Genomic DNA, 21,600 nt, shown 5'->3' on the forward strand with positions numbered 1-21,600 from the left:
CCTCTCACCACTAGCTGTCACGTACCATGTCTGAGATGGTGCTGGATTTAAACCGGAGTCAACCTTTCAACTCCTCAAGTCTAGCTCCTCTCTAATCTAGAATATATGCCAACTAGGCTGCTTGTGGACATACATGAATTTATTTCTATCTATCTCTCTGGAGTTTTAACCGGGCTTTGTTCTTTCTTTGCTTCTTCAGGATGGGACTTGTATCTTTTTGGCACATAAAATCTCAGGAATTTCCATCACTGTCTTTATTTTGTCTGTCTCTACCTCAATTCCACACCTACATTCCCTTAGGACCCTGCTACTTCCTCCCACAAATCTTCATATCAGTAGAAACTGAGTGTGAGAAATGACAGGCTCTCTCATATTCCTCTCAGTCAAATTTCATTTATCACTCTGCCGCCCCGTCCGACACCTCTGTCCACATTCCCAGGCTGCTGCCCGGCTGAGAACATTAGAGATGTTGCTGTGGAACAGCCCGTCTCTGCTGCAGCCCGGAGGCATCCAGGCCAACAAAGAAATACTGCCGTGAGGATTCCAGTTTGGTTGGAGGGGGCTGGGGCTGGGGAGTTCTTCTAGATGAGCTCAATGGACTTTTCCTACACTTCCAGGAAAATACCTATTTTGCCATGAATGTTACTGTAAGGCATTCGCTTGGTGATTTCCAGCACCACCTGCCAGAAGGCTCGGGAATGGCAGGGACAGCCTTTGGTATCTGCATCTGAAACTAATGTCCGTTTTTTGAAAAGCTTACTGTGAAAGCTGGAGAGTCTCATGCCCCTACGTCTTCGCTAACACCTATCGATTAAACCAAGCCACAGGCATCTATCCAACAGCTGAGCCAATATAAAACGTCGACCTGCTCCCTTCTTTCTCTCCCACACGATGCCGTTACTCAGGGCAGACTGTCACTGCTCATTCCTCCCTGCCCTTAACCAGGTCAAGTGGCTCACACTACAACACACAGATAAAGAAGCTGATGTGAACTTTCCAGACAGTCTTCTGTGGCTTCAGGACTTTGGCAATGGAAGAGGGGCTGAATTTGTTACTTCTCTAGATCTTTTGGAATCTGTAGGCAAAAGTTAAAAGGAGTAAAGTGGTTAAGAAGAAAAAGGGCACACGCCATACTCACCACAGCGCCAACTCCGTAGCTAGCGGCAGGGGCAAGGGCGTGGTACGGGTCGGCTGTGTACACCCTGCCGTAACTGAAAGAGGAAATACAATCAGGGAGAGCAGGCCAAGGCTGTGCGCTACCAGAATGACAGGGTTTACTGCGCTGAAGACTTGTGGGTAACTTGGTCTTGGAACGTTACTGGGGAACTTTCTCTCTCTCCTCCCAAATGCAGTAACTCCGAAAAATTCTCAAGGACCTCTCTATAGCGGGAGAGAAAGGAGCTGGGGACGAGGAAGAGGGAGAGCGGGGTCACAGCCAGAAAGGGACAAGGAGACCAAGCGGGAGCGGGCCGGGGGCCAGCCGGCGGGGCCAGGGGGGCGGCGGGCGGCACGTACCCGTCGCTGTAGGCCGCGGCGGCGGCGGCGGCGGCTGTGGCCGCGGTTGCGGTAGCGGGCTGTGCGTATCTGTAGGCTGCGTATCCGCCCTACAGGAGAGAAGAGAACTGACTTTACAGATACCTCCCCCCCAGGGCCGGCCGCACACACACCCACCCACACGCAGACGTACGCGCACGATGACACGGGGACAGACACAAACACAGACACACACGTGGGGGAAGAATGTTTCAAACTGCCTTGGTCTGCATGTTATCGTTCCTCTGGCACAGAATGAAGCTCCACCCAGTGCAGGGATGTGCTCTCCAGTGTGGGACAGTAACAAAAGTACAACTCTCTCAGTAGGACCTGTTCTCAGATTTAAGAAACGAAGATAGGATTTCAGATCTGTCTTACTTCACAGGGCAAGTATCTGCAGGGAGTTGGGAGAACTTTACCTGACGGGGAATGTAAATTATAGAACTAGAACATACTAAATTTGTATGTGTTAACTTCAGATTCTCAGATGGATCTACTGCTGAGACTACGGACAGTATGTAATGGAAAGGTCCTCTATAGTGCTGTGCTCCATCAGGCCTCGCACGTTTGCCAAGAGGCTAAGATAACCAGGCAACATTTAGAAGGAAAACCCAGTGTAGATCAGGGGTTGGCAAACTTCAATCTGTGAGCTGACGCAGCTTGCCACCTGCTTTTGGAAGCAGGTGTGAAGAGACCGTCTGGCCTCCAAAGCCGAAAATATTTACCACTTGGCCCTTCAGAGCAAAAACCTGCCAGTTCTGATCTACATTTCAGACTCAGACAAATCACATTACAAACGGCCCAGGACCCTGCGGTGGGACTCACCTAGGTGAGGAAGCCCTCCCTCCATGCCCTGGGCATTTAACTGCATTTATTCTCCTCTCCCAAAAGATTCGGAGATTCTTCCACTCCAATCTCGTAGCAGGCTCTGGAGCTCTTCTGCCAATGGGCCCAATATCCTCTCAGTCCTGGAGACTTTCAGACTCCCACATCCTGTTTCTTCCCCTCAGTTTAGGGGAACCAAATACCCCAAAGGTTTTCACTGTCAGGGTGAACCACATGTACTTCCCATTAAGCATTTCGAAGATAAACACAACAGTAAGTGCCACATGAGACAGGCTATTTTAAAAAGTGGCGAGCCCTATGTTTTCCTCTTCTTTAACCTTCAAGAATTCATCTATTTCACCTAAACCTAATTCAGGAGTGAATTTTTATTACTATCTTCTCCCTATCAGATATAACTATGTTCAGCTGGTGCACTTAGGCACCATTTCATTTATTCTTTCTCCAAGTGAACACACTGCATTATGGAGGAACATTTACTCCTGCTCTCTAAATGTATGCTGCTTGAAGCCATCCAAAGTAGCTTCAAATGTACACTGAAAGTATCCCTGATTGAATTTCAGTAGTCATGCACTATTCCTCTTTGTTCTTCAAGTGAATCACTCAGAAAAGCAAACATTTCTTTCTTAATCACAAATTCTTCCACAGATATCTATATACATCAGAAGATTCTAATTAATATCACCCAACACTGACAATGAAATGGTAGAGGACAGAAACATGGCAGGAAGCACCCTCGGGGCTGTGTGTGATCAACACGTTCGCTGTGACATCTGGCCAGGTCTACAGGAACGGGCAGGCCAGGCTGGTCTGGGCAAAGCTACACATCGCAGGCTGCATCCCATACCCTGCCGTATCTGTGCGTGTAACTGCATCTACCTACACATATACGCATTATACATAAACTAAAGGGTCTCTTTACCTTACTCCTTTTGAGGAAAAACATTTGTTAAAGCAACAGGTTAATCTTTATAGTTGAGATTTTAAGCTTTAAATGAACCTTTAAAGGCTCAATTTTTCATTATAACTACAGATGATTCCATTAAGTTTAGAACTGAAGTTTGCTGGTGTGAAGTTTATAGCAGGGCTGATTTTAGTAAAACTTCTTTGTAAACAAGGATAATGCGGTAAACAAGCAGTATGTGGTTCGTCTCCTTAGCATTCCTTCAAACACCAAAATAATCTTTAAAAATTTAAAAAGTCAAGGTAATAGAAGCAGTTAAAGCCCAATTTATGTTGACCTGAGCAAAACATTTAAAAACTGAAGTTCTATGCCATGGGGCAGAGTATACATTCCCATTAAGGGATTCTGAGGCTCAAAAGTACTGACCTGACTCTCAGAAAGTCTCAGTAAAGTCAGAGACACTGGGGATCCTATCAAATCATAGCTTTGAGCGGTAGTGCACTAATGCTGTAAAAAGAGGTTCTGAATGAGGTTACTGATAGGACCACTTCCCCTCCCCTTCCTCAGCCTGTAAGAAGCCATCAGAACTGCAATGGTTTGGGGGTAATGTTATTGTTAACCAAAACAATTCAAAATGGATCAGACTGTGGGAAAGAAGTTTCCTTCCAAACCAGAAGGAGACGAGAAGACTCTCTCTGTAGCAGTTTCCTTCTATTATAAGTGGACTCAGACTTTGGAGTATGAATTTGATGAGGTTCTTTGCTATTTAAATTCAGGAAAATGGGACAGGGATACAAATATTTTGTTGCCAACAAAAGGCTTGAGAAGAATATCAGCATTAAGAAAAACTACACTAATTTTTTTTAAGCTGATAATATTTCAGCGACTACTCTCCTAATGACTTTACAATGGTGCTACAGAGAGGTCCTTTAAGGTGGGGGGCTATGTTTAGGATGGACAGATAATATTCCAATAAACTAATCTGGTCATTCATCGGTGACTATCCCCCAATTAGGAAAGTTAAATTGTATATCATTGATTTACTTCTCTCAGATGGAGTCTTACCAAAGCATTTCTGCTGCTGCTTCAAACAAAATATATCAAAAACTGTAAGACAAAGAAAATTCAGATGTATTTATTAATCTACTCCGATTTCGGAGTGCATCAAGCTTCCAGGCCGAGAAATTGTTTTCTCAACTTTCACCTCGACTAGCAAGTCTGAAATCTTTTCTAGAACATGAGAACAAAGTGCAGTTTGAAACACCAAGGTTTTCATTACTGTTTCTTAAGTTTTTCAAAAAGAACAAGGGTGGGGAAGGGAGTAGGAGAGACAGGGTTCAGGCGTGGGGGGGGGGGTAATGGCGCCACATTGATTAATCACATTAAAAACTAAGCATGCCAACATCTGGAGCTAAAACAACCAGCAAAATCACCACGTTCAGACTCGTATTGGCTAACTCTATCTATCCCAGCATTCTCTTGGGACAGCGGTTCGCCCTCGGCTCTACCACAAGCTCGGTGAAGTACACAGCCTCAATTACTAGAGCGTGCAGCCACGACAACCCTGCTATTACGGAGACAGTCAGTCACCACTCGAGTTAACATTCCAGACCCTAACAACTGGCCCTCCCCAGCCCAAGGTAATAGTCAAGGTCGCCCCCCCTCGCCCTGGCCCACACCACAATGTTAATAATTATAACAAGCAGTAACCCATCTGTTATATCAGAGAAGGGAACAGAGACTCCACTGAGAGATTTAGAGTGAGATGTTAACGTGTCTTCAGCTGACTGCACAAACAAACAAACAAAAAAAAAAAAGAGGAGAAATAATTCATTTGGAGATATGAAGTCATGAAATAGCTGATGTGTATTGCTTTTAACCATGCACTGATGCAAAACTGAAGCAACCATTAAGAATAAAAATTAAAAAGGACATATGTATTTACACACAATCAGACCTGTTGGATCTGAAGCAGTTTGCAGACTCTATCTGTGTGTGATTTGAAATAAAACAAAAAATGGGGATTAGCATGGCCACAGCACACCCTAGTGTAGGAGGGCACACACGGACTGCTTTCTGGAACCCTGATGGCTGGACACATTTGGCATGGTTGAGCCTGGTCCAAATACACGCGTGCCCCTTTAAAAGGATTACTCTCTTATTCCTTTGTAACTCACTGTGAATGCCTCCGGAGTGTCCCCAACAGGGGCAGCCCAACACTCCATCACTGCCCTATGCACCCTTCCTGACCCTGCTAGCGAGGTTCAGTCCTGACCCGCGGAGCGAGCTTGGGTGCTGGCCTTCGGGCAGCACCCATCCATTCTGACCCAGGGTTCTTCGGACGTAGTTCCTGGGCTTAAGCAGACTATCTTTTCACATATCCATGACACATCCCTGCCTTCAACTTTCAGCTCTTTCCCAGGAAAGCGTGGTTACCTTTAAGATCCTTTTGTTGTTCAAGTCTCAGCTGTCCAGGATCCATCAACACCTGCTAGGGATTCTCTACTCCACTCTGAATCGATTTTATCATTTAATTAACTTTATAATGTTGCCACATTGACCACAGGACTTTTCTAAAACAGTTCTGTTTTAACCAGAACAAGATGGAAGGGCTCTACATATCCACCTCTCCCGTATCTGACCTTTATCTGCATTATCTATTAGCATGATCTCATACGGGTAGACATTCCCCTTGTCTTGATTTTAACCTAGCCATTAATTTTATTATATTTTTGTTTTAGATTTACATTAAAACAGGACTTTCGTGAGCATGTGATGTCAAGACACCTTCTTTCTACCTGGAAGACAGTTACATTATGTGACACTGAGAAGAGTGTGTATTTCAAGACCAGCAGACAAAATGAGAGCTTGTTCCCTGCACGTGGTGTACAGATTTATAGAGCGAGGGGAGTAGGGGTGGGTGGGTGGAGAGAAAGGCAGGTGTGGTGCTTAAAATCACTACAGGGAGCAGGATCTAGCCCAAGGAGCTTGGGTTGAATGTTGTCACTTTATTTGTCCCTGCCCGGTTCTAACCCCCTCCCTTCTCTTGCCTCCTTCCCACTCCAGCCGAGAGCCATCGCCCTAGATGGACCCTGCAGGAGCGGCTCATAGGAGACTGTTCTTCTGTGGCAATATGGCACCCCTGATTAAATGTGAGTAAATACAGACGTGAACACAAACGCTTGTAATAATGAGAATATTGCTACTATTCTTGACAGTGACCTATCTTCTTTGAAAAGTAGATATGAAAAGGTCTTAAAGATAAGTATTTACATATTATTTTATTATTATTTAAAATTGGGGCGAGGGGAAGAAACTGTCATGATCAACTTATCTTCCACTTATGACTTCAATGGCAGATGAGAGATGATCTTTAATGAATCAAACCTCTCAAACACTCCACTATTTCACTTCTCCCCAAATTAGTTCATTTCCCAAATCTCGCTGGGTAGGCACAAAAAGAAACTAGCTGAACTGTGACAGGCTGTCTGCTGTCCTTCCCCTGAGCATCCAGCTATCAGCAAACTGAACAGTGCATTATTATCCAAATGAACTCACTGACCTTATTTTAAGGAGAAAGGCAAAGAGGGCAAAGGGAATACATGTTTCAAGTTTTAGAGTCCCAGTGGATCTAGATTTTTAGGCAACTTCAAACTTAGGTAACAGCACGGTCCAATCACTACTATGGTCTTACTGGGGGGCCCAATCAGGGATTCAGGAGTCCTGTCCACATAGACTCGACTTCCTCCCTTTCCTCATTTCTTTCACGGTGGAGAGAAGATGTCTCCACCTGCTAAGATCTCCAAGTATAAAAGCCCAGTTTGAACGCCATGGAGAAATGTGATTGACAAACTAAGAGAGGCGGCCGTGATGGGACAGTGCACAGCACACGCCTGGCGTGGACAGCGGCAATGGGACGCGAGCACTTAATTTTGGAGGAGGTGCCATCACGCATAGAACTTGACTGCACGCTGCTGAGGTAGCAGGGCTTAGATCACACGCTCACAAGTCTCGGTTGTCCAAAAAAGCCTCTGTTCCCATCTCTAACGTGGAGCTGGAATGGTTAGTATAATTCAATTTTTTCACTGCAATCCACAATCTGATTGATTGGCAGGTCACACTGGCACTCCTACCTGAGGTATTTTAGCGCTAATGATTGGTTCCTGTAAGACTATTCTATAACAGAACACAGGAAGAGCAGTTCAAAAAACACAGCTGTGGAAGGAAAACAATCATACAAAAAGCCCGCTAAGGGGCCCACCAGCCTTTTCTTTCCTTTGGATGCAAGCATGCTTTTCACAGGGTAAGAATTAGGAGCAGTTTGTTATCCCTTTAAAAAGTGAATTAGGGTGAACCATGCCTTTTCTACTGGTCAAGAAAAAGAGGGGTGGGGAGGGCACACGATCTATCTGCTACACTCAAGGCTTCTCACTGTGGTCTCTTTACAAACTGCGGGCACAACGGTTAGATCAGTTCCCCAGAGAGGCAAGAGCCACAAAAGAAACAGAAAAGAAGCAAATGGCTAGCAGGGATTACGGACTAACAACAGAACAGGGAGAGATTAAAAAAAAAAAATCCACAATTAACAGCCTACATTAGTACAACTTAAGATAAAACAGGCAGCTTAAACTCTTTTTCCTCATGATGTTTCTTCAAGCTCTGGTTTGGTGCACTTCGTGTAGTGGATAAACCCTCCACTCGTCCTTACTGCTCATCTGTATTTCTGAGGAAACAAGGACTCCATGTATATGGATAGATTTCCACAGGCGGGAAAATGTACAGAGAGAAGGAAACAAACTCAAGGAAACACAGAGGGGCGCTGTGTGTGTGTGTGTGTGTGTGTGTGTTTAAAAGAAGCATCCCTTGCTCCCTCACATCTGGAAGTGGGAATATTAAGTTCTCCAAGCTGTAGTTACATGAGCCTTCACTCAACGGCTACACCTCATCATGTGGTCTTGTTTTTCCTTAGCGGGGTCAGATATCATTGAAAGCACTGGTGACCAACTTTTCCCTCCTTTAAGATAGGAACTAAGAAATGATAACATTATGATTAATTCTTTTTGTTAAGAAAGCACCACTGGTCAAACAAGTATTTCAGCAAGGTCTCTAAATTATTTCTATTTAGCTTCATAAGGTGATCCAGTTAGTAGATTAAAAAAATTTTTTTTCAAGAGTATTTTCTCAGTAAGTACAGAAAAATCATCTCTCTCTCTTAATAAAATCGTACATTGTGAACTAAGGAAATAAGAGAACTGTAAGCAAACATATGGTTGGTTCACTTAAACAAGGTGGAAGTAGGCAAATCTTAATAAGGTAGAAGTAAGCCATACTTAAAAAAAAATCCCCAAATAAAGAAGATATTAGAGAGAGAGAGAGGAAAAAAAACACCTTTAAGAAATAATTCCAGTGGAAAGGCATGCTCTAATAAATCAAATTTCAGGAAAACAATTTACATAACATAAAGATGAGTTTCATGAGAATATGGATACTAATGTGTATGGGAGAATGTACATGCTAAGATCATATGCAAATACGTATATTTAGAAAAGTGTCATTTGTAATAAAAGCAGGAATATTCCCCCAACCCTCAAGTTTCACTGTGAGCACAGGAAAAAAAGGTATCTTTCATTACCTCTTAAAAACCATCTGAGGAAAGATGTGGATTTTAATTAAAGCACTGCGGGAGGTAATGAAATATGGATTGAGTTTTGTGCTTGGCTATGTAAATAATTGATGTAATCTGGATAAGTCACAATCTCTCTAAGAAATGTACATAATGAAGTGAGAGGGTTGGACCAATTCATGGCTAAGATTCCTTTCAGCATCTGTTAGCCTAAGGCAAACTCTGGAAGTCTAGCTAACAGGACAGGTGTGTCCAGCACCTACAGGACCCAGAAGGCCGCTGCAGCCTATCTTTACCTCCTGCAACACACACAACTCTAAGCACATTCTGAAAGTACATTAAAGTTTTCTGACTGCCAGAGAATCTCTGGCAGAAATCTGTGGAAACAGTTCACTGCAAAGGTATACCCTTATTGATTTGTGGAGGTAAGGGTGGAGAAAGCATTTCTGGACAATTCTAACCTTTGCCCAAGGAATAATTTCATGCTGACAAGTTTTTCTTAAGAAATTTCTTAATGATTTGGGTGGTTAGACTAAGCTTGCATTCAGAAACAGATCATCTGGAGAGGTCTTAATAAAAGATTTCAAAGCTCAAAAACTTTTGGATTCTTTGTCAGTTAGATCACTTTGTCCACATTTTAAATAATATGTGACAAACCAATCACGATATAACAAGACAGTCTCAATAATGGATAATAATAATGATGTTAACATGGCTGGGAGAATCAACAGATCCTATATGAAAGTCAAACGTTTGTAAGAAGAGTCTAAGTTGCTAATTATGCCACTCATTTCCCTCTAGATGGCTCTTAAGAAAAGAGACCCACCAGTTGTGGACCTTTTTGATAAAGCAAGGCCGGAAGCACTGAGTGTCTGGTTTCTTCTCTTTATCCCCACTCTTCACTGGCATCAGCTCCTTCCTCCCCTTTCACAGGGTAATGCTCTCTCAAAAGTATATAAAATAGGAAAACACATAGTTCAGAAAGCTTATTGCCATCTTAAATCAAAGCTCCAATGATCTAAAGAGGGATATGAAATGAGAAGAAAAGCAGAAAAGAGAGAGAGTTGGTTTAAGCTAATGTTAACTATCCTGTTATTTATGTATGCACATGACACGACAGTAATAAAAGACTTTAAACCTGCTGATCATCTCGCAAATAAATCACTGATACACAGAACATCTGTGGGTATAGGGAAGGGAAAAGAATATGTCCAGTAGACTGACTCTAGCAATGATCAGGAAACCCAAAGGCTTAGTTTTTGCACCCAGGGGCAAGCGCAGTGGCAGAGAAGCATGCTTGCATTCTTAAATATATAAATATATATATATATATATCCACAAGGAAAAAGAAAATAAAAATTAAACAAATTATATGTAAAACAAAACAAAACAAAAAACCAAACCAAACCAAAGAAACAGAAAAAAAAAGGCTGGCTTGTCAGGGAATGGGGTCGAGAAGGCCCCGGTGTGTGTACTTACATAGAGGTCAGCACCGTAAAATCCGTCCTGGTAAACCACACTGCAGAAAATCCACACAAAAACAAAAACAAAAAAACAAAAGAACAGAAACACATTCCGGTTATTGAGGACGGCAGCATGCACATGCGCTCTACACAGGCAGGTGATGTATGAATACATAACGGGGGCTGGGGGCCGCAGCGCGTGAGAGGACCGTGCAGGTGCGCGCGCACGTTGTACAGCTCCAGGGCATGCGAGGAGGGGGAGGAGCGCCAAACTGGAATGGACACCTGGATACGTGGGTCATTACAGAAGATTACAACAATATAAAGCATTCTCAGAGGGCCTAATAGAACTATCGGAAATCTGCTGGATGAGAAACATCAAGTTTTCATACTTGGGGTTTTTTTTTGGTTTGGTTTTGTTTTTTTTTAAAAAGCTTGCCCTAGGAGGAAATTTTTCTTTAAAAATCTGAAAATGACTGCGTGTGTATGGGGTGGGGGGAGAGGCACGGAAAGAGGGATCTAACGTGAAAAATAAATGAACCCAAAGAATTCCATCAGGGCAGGACCTGTATGTAGAGTATGTTTCAAAATTATGTTTAGTATTTTGTTTTCAGTTTCCTAGAAGTATGTACATTTTTTTTCCCTGATATCCATACATCACCTGCTTTTTTACCCTGCACATTAGACATGCGATAAGATTTGGCTGATCACACAAGCATGCAAAGTATTATTATTCAGCATTTTAAGAACCAATGCAACACCTCAGAAAAACAAGTCAATCAATTCTGACCAAAGTAAACAGAGAAATGTAATTAAAAAAAAAAAAAACACAACCAAAAATACCCACAATGCATTGCTTTCACAAGCAGAGATAATGAGCTAAAGGTTAAGGTGATTGGTCCAAGGTCCAAGAATTGAAAGGTGCAGTGGGGATCCCAGATAGTAACAATATAATCCAGAGCGGGAAGGAGGAACTGGAAGATTTTAAGGGTTCTTTTTTGACCATAAGCATATTCATGGAACTCTGAAAAATAGAATTGATAACTGACGTTCTAGGCATGACCAAGGATCATCCTGTTTTATTTAAAAGGATAAAACTGAGAAAGTAGCTGATTAGGAATAGAAGGGTTTATTTTCCTGTTTAGAAAAATGAATTTGTATCAAACAAAATACAAGGATTTTTTTTTTTTTAATCCTGGGCAACACTAAACTATTATAATCATAGATTTCAAACCTTTTGAGCTATTTCTGTGCATATAGACTTCCCCCAAAACATTACTTTGGGACCAAAAGACATGAAACAGCAGTAGAGATACAAGATAAGACTTTCTTCTTCACATTTGTTAAATCAAGATTTGGATATTTTAAATGAGAAGATCTGTTTATTGTTTATTCAACTAAGCAAGCTGGAAATTTTCACCACTATCTTCTCTGTTGTAATAAATAAACTAGTGAGGTCTTTAAATCCTATTTTTTTACTTGAATATGAAATAATTTATTTTTTGCAGGTAGCTGGAAAGTTTCTGAATTCTATTTACAATGGTATTTTGTTGGGTTTACAGGATAGTATGGTCACACTTTGCAATGTCCCAAATACGCTGCGCCTTTGTATTACACAACAGGCAGACTGAATTCATCTGTGATACTCATTTAGCTACTACGTTCTATCCATTTTCATAGTTTCCAACTGTAGTTAGAGATTGATATTAGAACGTAATCTGCCTCTCAACTACATTTTAGTAAAAAAGACACTTGTTCATAAGGAGAAGGCTGACCGAATGGAAAGCACTGAAGCCAAGTGGTGATTAGTTAACCTTCAACTATTTCAGTAGGGGACACAGGCAAAGATGACAAACATCTCTTCTACAGAGAAGAGTGGTGGCATTAAAAACACGAATTACGTTTACCCTAAGTTGCATCACTCACTGGGAATATTCACCTAAATTCTGTAAGAATTCTAATATTCCCTCTATCAAATGCCACAAGGAAGCTAGAACATAATGATTAATGATGAAATTAGTTTACTAAGCTGAAAAGCAATTTTAGGCCATTCCCCATATAATACTGGACTTATTCCTTGCCATCTTCCTTGTAAACCGGTGGTTTAGTTAATAAAAAAGAAAACATGGGAAATCAGTGTTCAATGTAATGCACAGAGATTGGTATGATTAGACATAAAGATAAAATATCTTTGAGGGAACACAATCCTGACACAGACTTGGCAGAGAATGGATTCTCAAGTTTGGCCAATATATTGAAATGAGCTACATAGAATAGGAACTAATCCAACCGTTTTTATAAAGTAACTCAGGAAGATTACAAAATAAAAAAGTCCCATGTTTCTGGTAAGTGGTATCGCTTTGCCAGCATGACGGTAAACTCTCTTGGATTGAAATGGAAGGCGCTTCATGAACAATTTTCCTGGTGTGCAGAACTTCCAAAAGGTTTGTTTTTATATTTTACTTATTTCTTGATGAAATAATACTGCATCTTTATTCACTTCTTTAAAGAGATGTCAGAGGTTGAAGGTCAAAGGTCAAGTTGAGAGAAGAAAGAATAAAATTAAAAGCAAGTAATGGCAGAAGATGGAGATGATGGAATGCATGGGATTTAAACATCTATAAACTGCAAACAAAAGTTTATTTCTAAAGCAGTTACCTTCCGGCAGCTTTTGGAGCCTGTCCAGTTCAACATGCATACTTGTCTAATAAAAATGCTTTAATTCTGTGCAACGGAGGACCCCTAATGGCATGTCCATTTGGTCTATGAATGAACGCTAAGTTAGTACACCTCAAAGCCAATTCTGCTGTCAGAAAAGGACCTGCAGAGGAGGCTCTTTCCCTTTGGGTTTTAACTAAGTAGCAGTGAACAGGCTCCTCTGCCAGTGCGTTTCTTCCTCCGAGAGAGTATGGAAAAAACCCTGTCATAGGCAGAGAAAAGATGCAGAACACAAATGTCGCCTCTTTGAAGAAAGAATGTCCTTTAGTACAGCTAACTTATTGAAGTCCACTCTTCATAAAAAGATACATTTTAGGCTGACACTGAGAAACAACAAAAAACAAAACCTGCCACCTTCACTCCTTCTCCCCCGTTCAACAGCAAAGGATTGATTTGTTGCTATGGAATCATTCCACTGCGTGAGACACCCTCCATACAAAAATCAAAGGGTGAGGGATGCTCAGCTACATTAGTTGTTTTACCATCATTCAGAAGCCAACTGTAGTTTAATTCTTCCTACTTCTCCCTTTCTCCCTGGATTCAATTGGACTTGGTTCATCTTTGAATTAACCTCTTTTAATCCGTTTCCTACAAAGAAAGCAAATCCATTGTGGGTAGCTAGCTCTGCTGCTCACCACCCAGGCAGTGAAACCAAAAGGGAGGGCGATGTGGTAGCCTCAGCCCCAACACAGGGTGGTGATAAGGGGGTAAGCACAGCAGATGCGGTCTTGGACTACAGTCTTGAGCTCCTATTTTCGTTCTCTGCAGTAGTGTTAATCCATATTCGTGCGATGCTGAGTGAACTCCATGCCAACACACTGCCAGTCAACACAAGACCGTTCTGGCTGCTGTCTTAAGCCACTACCACGAGGGCTTAAGGTGGCCAAAATGAAGATTTATATAACGAATTGTTATTTTGTTACATTCTGATGATGGTCTATTTTGGTTCTTGCCATCTAATCCATTAATTTACAAATATTAATAGAATCTCTACGATGTGGCACAGCAACGTCCCAGAAGTTGTGAGAGGGCCATGGTATTCTTTTCCGTCCAGCTGCTTATTTTGTAATCTCGTGCTTACCCTGGATAGGCGGGAATGGCTGTTGGAGGTACCGCTCGGACCGCACCGTATACCGTCCGCCCTCTGCCCCTCAGATGGGCTCCTCTGAAAGCGGCTGCCGTGGTGGCTGCAGTCGGGTAAGGGAAGCCAGGAACTAAAGGGAGACCCAAAATATGACAGGAATGTCAACTTGCATTCAATAGCAGGGGGTACAATCCCAACTTGCTTTGAACCAATTCCAGGAAAGGTGGAAAGATATGTACCCCACCTTTTCTGAGAAAGAAATGGAGAGACCCAATATGCAAAGCTAACGATGCATGCTCTGTTCGTCACCCATCTTGAGTGAGTTTACTCTGCTCCTTCTCAATTCTGGAATTTACAACGCACGCTTGGTGAGAAACAGGTCAAGAAGCTCTGAGAACTACTGCCGTAATAAGAGATGAGACTTTTCATTTCTGCGGGCAGTTTACGTGGATTGATATAAACTCTTTAACTGGCCAATTATTAGTCTTGTTTTCCCATGTTATTATGCACATATAATAATTATTCTTCGTAAGAACAGTCTTTTGTGTTTGTACATGGTGCCAATCTCCAAGGCACACAATAATCTTTAGACACTTCATTAGTCCACTTTATTCTTTTATCTAAAATGTTTTAATCCAGAAATGTAAGGGGAGAGGGAAATGACTTCTCCCCTGTAATCTTGTGGCCTTTAGGGAGGCAGGCAGTTTCTAAAGGTCTATTTTAAATGTGCTATCCTTTGGAAAGCACACAGAAACATTTATTTCATGTTCACTGAACTCTTTTTAATTATACCTTTTGCTGGAGCAAAATGGCTCAGGTCAGAATGACTTTAGAGGTATCAACAGAGCGGAGAATAATCATTAATACCGGAGGTACTTCTAAATGATACTCTACTAGAGGGCCCAAAGCTGACTTGCAGAGAACATAATATATTCCACAAGCACCTATTTCTTTGGTTTTCTTTAATATCAAGTGCAGACTAAAATGTTCTACACGTCCTCACCCCCCTCGACCTTTTCCAACTATTTATGCTTCGTGGCAATCTTAATATCTGGTCAGAAAGATTCTAACACAGTTAAGTTAAGCAGGACAGGGTACTGTGACAGCATTTAACTCTCTCAAGAAGGCCTCCTCTTCAGTTACATATTATACTCGAGGAAGGAAAAAAAGGCTAGCACACATCACTGTTTACTCACAACAGTCAAAACCCATGCCAGGCCAACATAGGCTACTTACTGATTAAAGGAATGTAAGTGTTAATACCCCCTCTTCCTGATAGGGGCACCGCTGCATCATTGCCTAGGGACACGTCTGCTTGAAAGCTGGATGCTGATTGCATTTAAAAAAAATTTAAAAATGCAAAAAGATTACAAAGAATAGTAAATTGAAAAACAACAGATGTGTTACAGTTAATGTGCTCACAAATGGAAAAATAAACGAAATACTACCTGCATATAACTCAGGGCCATATACAGCTCCAACTACGGGGCTTAATTTCCAACCTGAAACGGGAAGAGAGGACAGTGAACATTTAAGATTACATGAGGAACACGTGGAAAAGGGGTGATGAGGGCATGTGCAAGCTGGCTCCAGATATCCCTGGGCTTATCTCCACCCATCACCATCTTCTCTGTAAATGCCAGCTGGGAGGTTTGGGGGGCGGTGGGGCAGGCATTTCCACAGCTGAGCATCTTTAAGCAGGACGAGCACAGTGAGGGGAGAATAATGAGGAGCTGGGCGGGGGCAAGTAGAGGTGCAAACTGGAGGGAGAGAAAAACTGGGAGGGAAGTAGGAAGACAGAGAAGGAATGAGAGAAGGACAAAGAAATATCAGAAATATAAATAAATCCTGGGCTCTGGCATAGTCTCTCTCATAGAACTGCTCAGAATGTATTATTTATTTTTAGAAAAAGGAGAAAGGCAGAATATGTCATTCTACACCACACTGTGATGCATTTTCTTATACATTATCTTCACACTAGTTGCTACTCTCGCTGCTTTATAAAGGTATCCTCTGAATTCAAGTTTAAGCTGATCTTCGACTCTGTTCAATCATACTATGCTGATGGAAATCTGGGTAAGCCAAAATCCCCTTTCTTTGGGATTTACCTTTGGAATTTGGTTGGTTAACCTCAGGCAGGTGAACAAGAAGAGACACGCAGTAATAAAATTCAAGGTACATCCCCAACTTCATGCATGTCTTGGGATTTTACTGGTAATATACATACTTAAGTTAATCAGTCATTTTAGCTGAAGGATACTAGACTGCTGTTGAACATCAGCCTAAGCATTTATATACTTTAAGTATTCCCAGACATTAGGTTTGATATCAACTTTACTTCTTCATTCCCCCTTTTTATATTTATAGGAATGTAGCAGGAGTTACAAAAGAAAAATGTACTACTGCCCACTGATAGTTAAGGAGTAGAATTCCAGATGAAAACTTTAATCAATATTTATAGAATTTTACACATAAGTTAGCAAACATGCTCCATTATTTTTCTGAAAGAATGGAGACAGTATTCAAGAGAAAACTCATTCATTCTGAACCAATCCAATCCCCCATTCATTATTTTATGTGCTCATATATGGTGAGCACATTATTTTACATAAAAGTTGAGCAAATATCTTGGTTCAAATCCTACTGGAGTTGTAAGAACACAATGTTCTGCAATGTCAGACAAATCAAGTGATTCTAACCAACGTAAACTAAACTGCTGTTTGAGAATTCACCAGAAGGCACCTAGCACACTCTTCTCAGAAGCTTTAACCACAAGAAGCTATAGGTCTCTAAAGTTTGGCTCTGTTAGGCTTGAATACTAATTTAGAATAATATTCAAAAAATGACGTTTTTCCTTCCTGCCAATGGCATTATTACTTGAGCATTCCCTTAAGTAATAACACACATTTTAATAATGGTATATAATGGTATGCTGTCAATAATACTTGGAATAGGGGTGCCTGGGTGGTTCAGTTGTTAAGCATCTGCCTTCAGCTCAGGTCATGATCCCAGAGTCCTGGGATTGAGCCCCGTGTCGGGCTCCTTGCTCATCAGGAAGCCTGCTTCTCCCTCTCCCACTCCCCCTGCTTGTGTTCCTGCTCTTGCTCTTGCTCTCTGTCAAATAAATAAGATCTTAAAAAAAAAAAAATTCTTGGAATATGTTTAGTTTTGTACAATTTACAATGTATTTTGACCCTTACAAAACCCAAAGGGAGAGTTAAAAGAAAGATACCACAGCTGGGACAACAAGTAAATACTGTACTTCTCTGGGCTTAATTTCCTAAATAATAAGCTAAGAGGGCTGGGTTTTGATGACTTCCACAGTGCCTTCAGGTGCTAAAATTCTGTGACTGCCAATTAATAGAGACAAAAACAGAATTAGGTTAAAAAAATTGGCCCAGGGGCGCCTCGGTGGCTCAGTCGGTTAAGCGACTGCCTTCGGCTTGGGTCATTATCTCCGAGTCCTGAGTCCTGAGTCCTGGGATCGAGCCCTGCATCAGGCTCCCTGCTCGCCAGGAGGCCTACTTCTCCCTCTCCCTGGCCCCGTCTCTCTGTCAAACAAACAAACAAATAAATAAAATCTTTAAAAAAAAGTTGGCCCAATGACACAGAGCAAAATGAAGAATCAAATCTAGAAGTAGAATTTCTGTCTTCTAAATTCCAGTCAGTGACTCTTTCTACGACACCACTCTCCCTGGATCTAAAGGAAATTTGACATACTTTGCTTCTCCTTCCTATTTTGTTTACATTGGATTATTATCAAAATTGCAAACTTTTTTTTTTTTTTAAAGATTTTACTTATTTGTCAGAGAGACAGCGAGCACAAGCATGGAGAGCGACAGGACGAGGGAGAAGCAGGCTCCCCACTGAGCAAGGAGCAGGATGTGGGACTGGATCCCAGGGCCCTGGGATCATGACCCAAGCCGAAGGCACACGCTCAACCAACTGAGCCACTCAGGCATCCCAGAAACTTGTTTTTGTGATAGTAGTGTAAAAAAACAGAACAAAACAAAAAAAAACAAGAGGTAAAGGGGGAGGTGGAGGTATCACATGATATACCATTGATAAAATGGGTAGGGAAAATGTAAATTATGCTGATAAATGCAAATTATGCTGATTTATACCATCTGTTTGAAAAGCTGGGCTAAATGTATCTACTGAAGACGTCACGGAATATACTAAGATACTTATATTTGATTTAAGACATTACCAGCACATACTATCATACTCTAGCAGTAGATTCAAACTTTTAAAAAGCAGCAGAAAACATCCCATTCGATTCTAGATAAAATTTCATGCAGAATGCTAAAATATATGACAGAGAAGGAGCTGCTGCAGGCCTCAAGACCCAGCCCATGGGTTTCCGCTCCACCCCTCCCCAACAGGCCCTGTAGAGCCCAGCTGGCAAAACCACTGTTGCACTGCAGATTCAAAATAAATTCTTTTTTTTTTTTTTAAAGATTTTATTTATTTATTTGACAGAGAGAGAGAGAGAGCACAAGTAGGCAGAGCGGCAGGCAGAGGGAGAGGGAGAAGCAGACTCCCCGCTGAGCAGGGAGCCCAACACAGGGCTCGATCCCAGGACCCTGGGATCATGACCTGAGCCGAAGGCAGCGGCTTAACCGACTGAGCCACCCAGGTGCCCCTGAGTCAAAATAAATTCTATCATTTAGATAACATGAGTCTAGACTAAACTGACAAATGATGTAAAGGTTCTGCTTTTGTTAGGCAAAATATTCACAGGGTTTTTTCTTAATGAGAAACATGTATGAAACCCACTCTATAGCATGTAGTCCTGGGATAGAAGATGGAAAACACATGCACCCATGCACACCATGGCTGTTATCTCTAGAGCATACCTTTAAAAGGAGAGCAGGGGTCAAGAATTATTCCACTCAAGCTCAGGTGCGGGTAGGGATCAGTAGTAAAAGTGAGCATTGGTGGGCACATATTACGGACAAGCGTATCATATCACAAAGAACAAGAGCAGCTAAAAATGAGGGTGCCTTAGTGGGACCCCACTGGGTTAACAGGTAACCTCAAATGACGTGTTTACACTGTGTGTATGATGAACTTTACTGAGACCATTATAGCTTAGTAACTGAAAAACTAAGCTTAATTCTAAGAAAAAAGTTAACTGTAAAAAAAACAAAACTGTAAAAATACTCTCCTAGTAAAATAGTTCAATGTAAATGAAACAAACTGCCATAGGACTGAAATCAAGAGATTCTTTGATGATTACCCAAAGTTCACATATTAATACAAGAATAAACGACATCCTTCTGAAGATGATTTGTCATCTCTTACCATTTGCATATGGTGTGACCATCTTCTTATTGGTCATTACACGTGCTGTAGCATTATTCACCTAAAAATATAAAGGAAAAAGAAGGGGCAGGGAGAAAGTAGACCACATTAGGGAACATGAAGTTGCTCATCCGATAACACAGCACTCAGTTTAATAAAATGTAAATTTCAGAGAACATTGATTTTAAATAATTAATATAGCAATATAAAATATTAATATATAGTATTTTAATTAAAGTGTTTATAAAATGAGGCTAACAAGAGTAAAATGCAGTTTCTTGGTCTCCAAATGGAAAACTTGGGCTAAAGTATCAAAAGGAAAGATACATTTGCAAGTTCTTTGGAGATCTCTTAAACAGAGAAGTCTCTGCATTATGGAAAATATGGGAAAAAGTAAATTGGGTACAACTCTGAGCATGAACTTTGAAGTTCATTGATAAAACAGAGGCTTGCCATATGGGTCAGGGAATAGATTTACAGGAAGATAAGAAAATAAATCTATGGATTTCACCTGTTCTAATGTTCAGCATTTTTGATGATTGTGTAAGATTTTACTGTTTGAGGAGTTATAAAAAAAAATCTCAAAACTTAGAATCCCATGTTGACCATCTTTAGGACCGGGCTGAATTTTCTAGACTATGTGGTCTATCCATTTAAGAATAATGTTTTCAGAAGGCCTTTACATGAGGCACTTAACTGAAAAAATAAAGCTTCGGTTTCTTTTGTTTTATGGTTCTCTCCACCCTCATTACAGAAGTGCAGAATTTAGAGCATTCTCAGTGCTAGGGTAAGTAGATGTTACAAAGATGGTGCTGATGACAAAAAGATGAATGGAGCCTCAAAGCCGGAAGACTGCAGCCCAGTGTGAGAGCCAGCCTAAAGCTCTTGCAAGGAGGGTGCAGCATCACCATAGAACCTGGCTGTGTACCATGTGGTCAAGTTAGAGAACAGGCCAGCTTTTAAAAGAATTATAAAACACACCAAATATAAATGTCTTATTTTGCCTCTGGGGATTTACATTAAAGTTAAATTTGTATGGTTATAAATTTGTGTTATGGAAAGACCAATTTTAGGTGGAACTGGAACCAAAAAATGTCTTAATAGGTCTTTTAGGATTGGTAGAGGGGAAATCTTCCTTTGTGAGGAAAAGAAACTCCATTTACTCTAGTTCAACCCACCAAATAATAGAAACATTTCACATTTAAAAAGAAAGAATGGGATACAACAATGATGAGACTGAGAGCATGCAGTTAAAACACACACACACAAATAAAAGAAAGAAAAAACAATCAGTTTTGGAAAGAAGGGAGAGAGTGAAGAGCGAGGTTCTCACAGACAAGGATTAGAATGGGGTCAGAGCTTACACTAGCCACTAGAGCAGAATGCACCCAAGCGCTAAAACGAAAATGGCCAGAACCAGTCAGAAACCACCAGTCAGCAAGAGACCAATAGCTGCAGGTAACAGAGAGAAGGGGTAGGAGAGACAGAGGGAAAAGGATGGGGACAGAACTTGGGGAGAGAGAGCAAGAAGGCAGGGGAAAAGAAAAAAAGTCAGGAGGGGTGTCGCGCGGGCAAGGAAAGAACAGTCAGAGCTACAAACAGAGGTTTGGGGAAGGGGAAAGGAAGTAGGGGCAGGAAGTGCATTAATAAAACCAGCCAAACTTGGAGTTCAGTAACTCTGAGTAAGATGTGCAAGGGGAAAAAAATCACCATGATGTCAGTAATCAAACAGCTCAGACTGCTACAAACAATATGTACATCCAAAGTCCAGGCGGCATTACTCAAGAGCATTGAAAATAAAAGGGGGAAAGGAAAAGGAAGAGGAACAAGTCAAATCACATTTTGTAGTGTTAATGTGAGATGGCAGATGGACTTTTTCTTTCTTATTTAATTGTTTTGTAATTAACAATTGAAAAAGCTTCTTCTCTAGCGCTTTGTTTCACTTACCGCCAACGGGCACCATCGCCAGCATTGTGTATAGTTACCATGGAAAGAGTGAGTCAAGTGAAGGGCCCTAAATGCTAAACCATCGGAAAGGGAGGGAAAAAGCAAAATATGCAGACATCTTACTCAAAATGGTGGCTTTTATAATTCATACTTTTAAAAACTGGGAAAGGGGAAAGGA

General features: G+C 41.3%; 1 protein-coding gene and 1 long non-coding RNA gene across 22 annotated transcripts in view; one reads left to right on the forward strand and one right to left on the reverse strand.

The window, feature by feature from the left end:
* Positions 1-21,600, reverse strand: part of RBFOX2 (RNA binding fox-1 homolog 2) — a 283,206-nt gene that overhangs the window by 5,944 nt on the left and 255,662 nt on the right. For 8 of the 21 annotated variants that reach the window (XM_078076546.1, XM_078076544.1, XM_078076540.1 and 5 more), the window contains 8 exons: positions 19,476-19,536; positions 15,617-15,670; positions 15,403-15,497; positions 14,166-14,308; positions 10,383-10,422; positions 4,991-5,067; positions 1,516-1,604; positions 1,139-1,211 (listed from right to left, as the gene is read on the reverse strand). In XM_078076546.1, the coding sequence (XP_077932672.1) occupies positions 1,139-1,211; positions 1,516-1,604; positions 4,991-5,067; positions 10,383-10,422; positions 14,166-14,308; positions 15,403-15,497; positions 15,617-15,670; positions 19,476-19,536 (632 nt within the window). Of the gene's footprint in view, positions 1-1,138; positions 1,212-1,515; positions 1,605-4,990; positions 5,068-5,237; positions 5,270-7,413; positions 7,457-10,382; positions 10,423-14,165; positions 14,309-15,402; positions 15,498-15,616; positions 15,671-19,475; positions 19,537-21,600 lie in introns of those variants that run through there. The other 13 variants (XM_078076551.1, XM_078076550.1, XM_036100176.2 and 10 more) reach the window with 7 other exon arrangements.
* Positions 7,004-13,098, forward strand: LOC118540845 (uncharacterized). The gene is made up of 2 exons (XR_004919829.2): positions 7,004-7,342; positions 12,877-13,098. It is a non-coding gene; the product is annotated as an uncharacterized LOC118540845 (long non-coding RNA).

Source organism: Halichoerus grypus, chromosome 6, assembly GCF_964656455.1.
Source record: "Halichoerus grypus chromosome 6, mHalGry1.hap1.1, whole genome shotgun sequence".
Lineage (NCBI taxonomy): Eukaryota > Metazoa > Chordata > Mammalia > Carnivora > Phocidae > Halichoerus > Halichoerus grypus.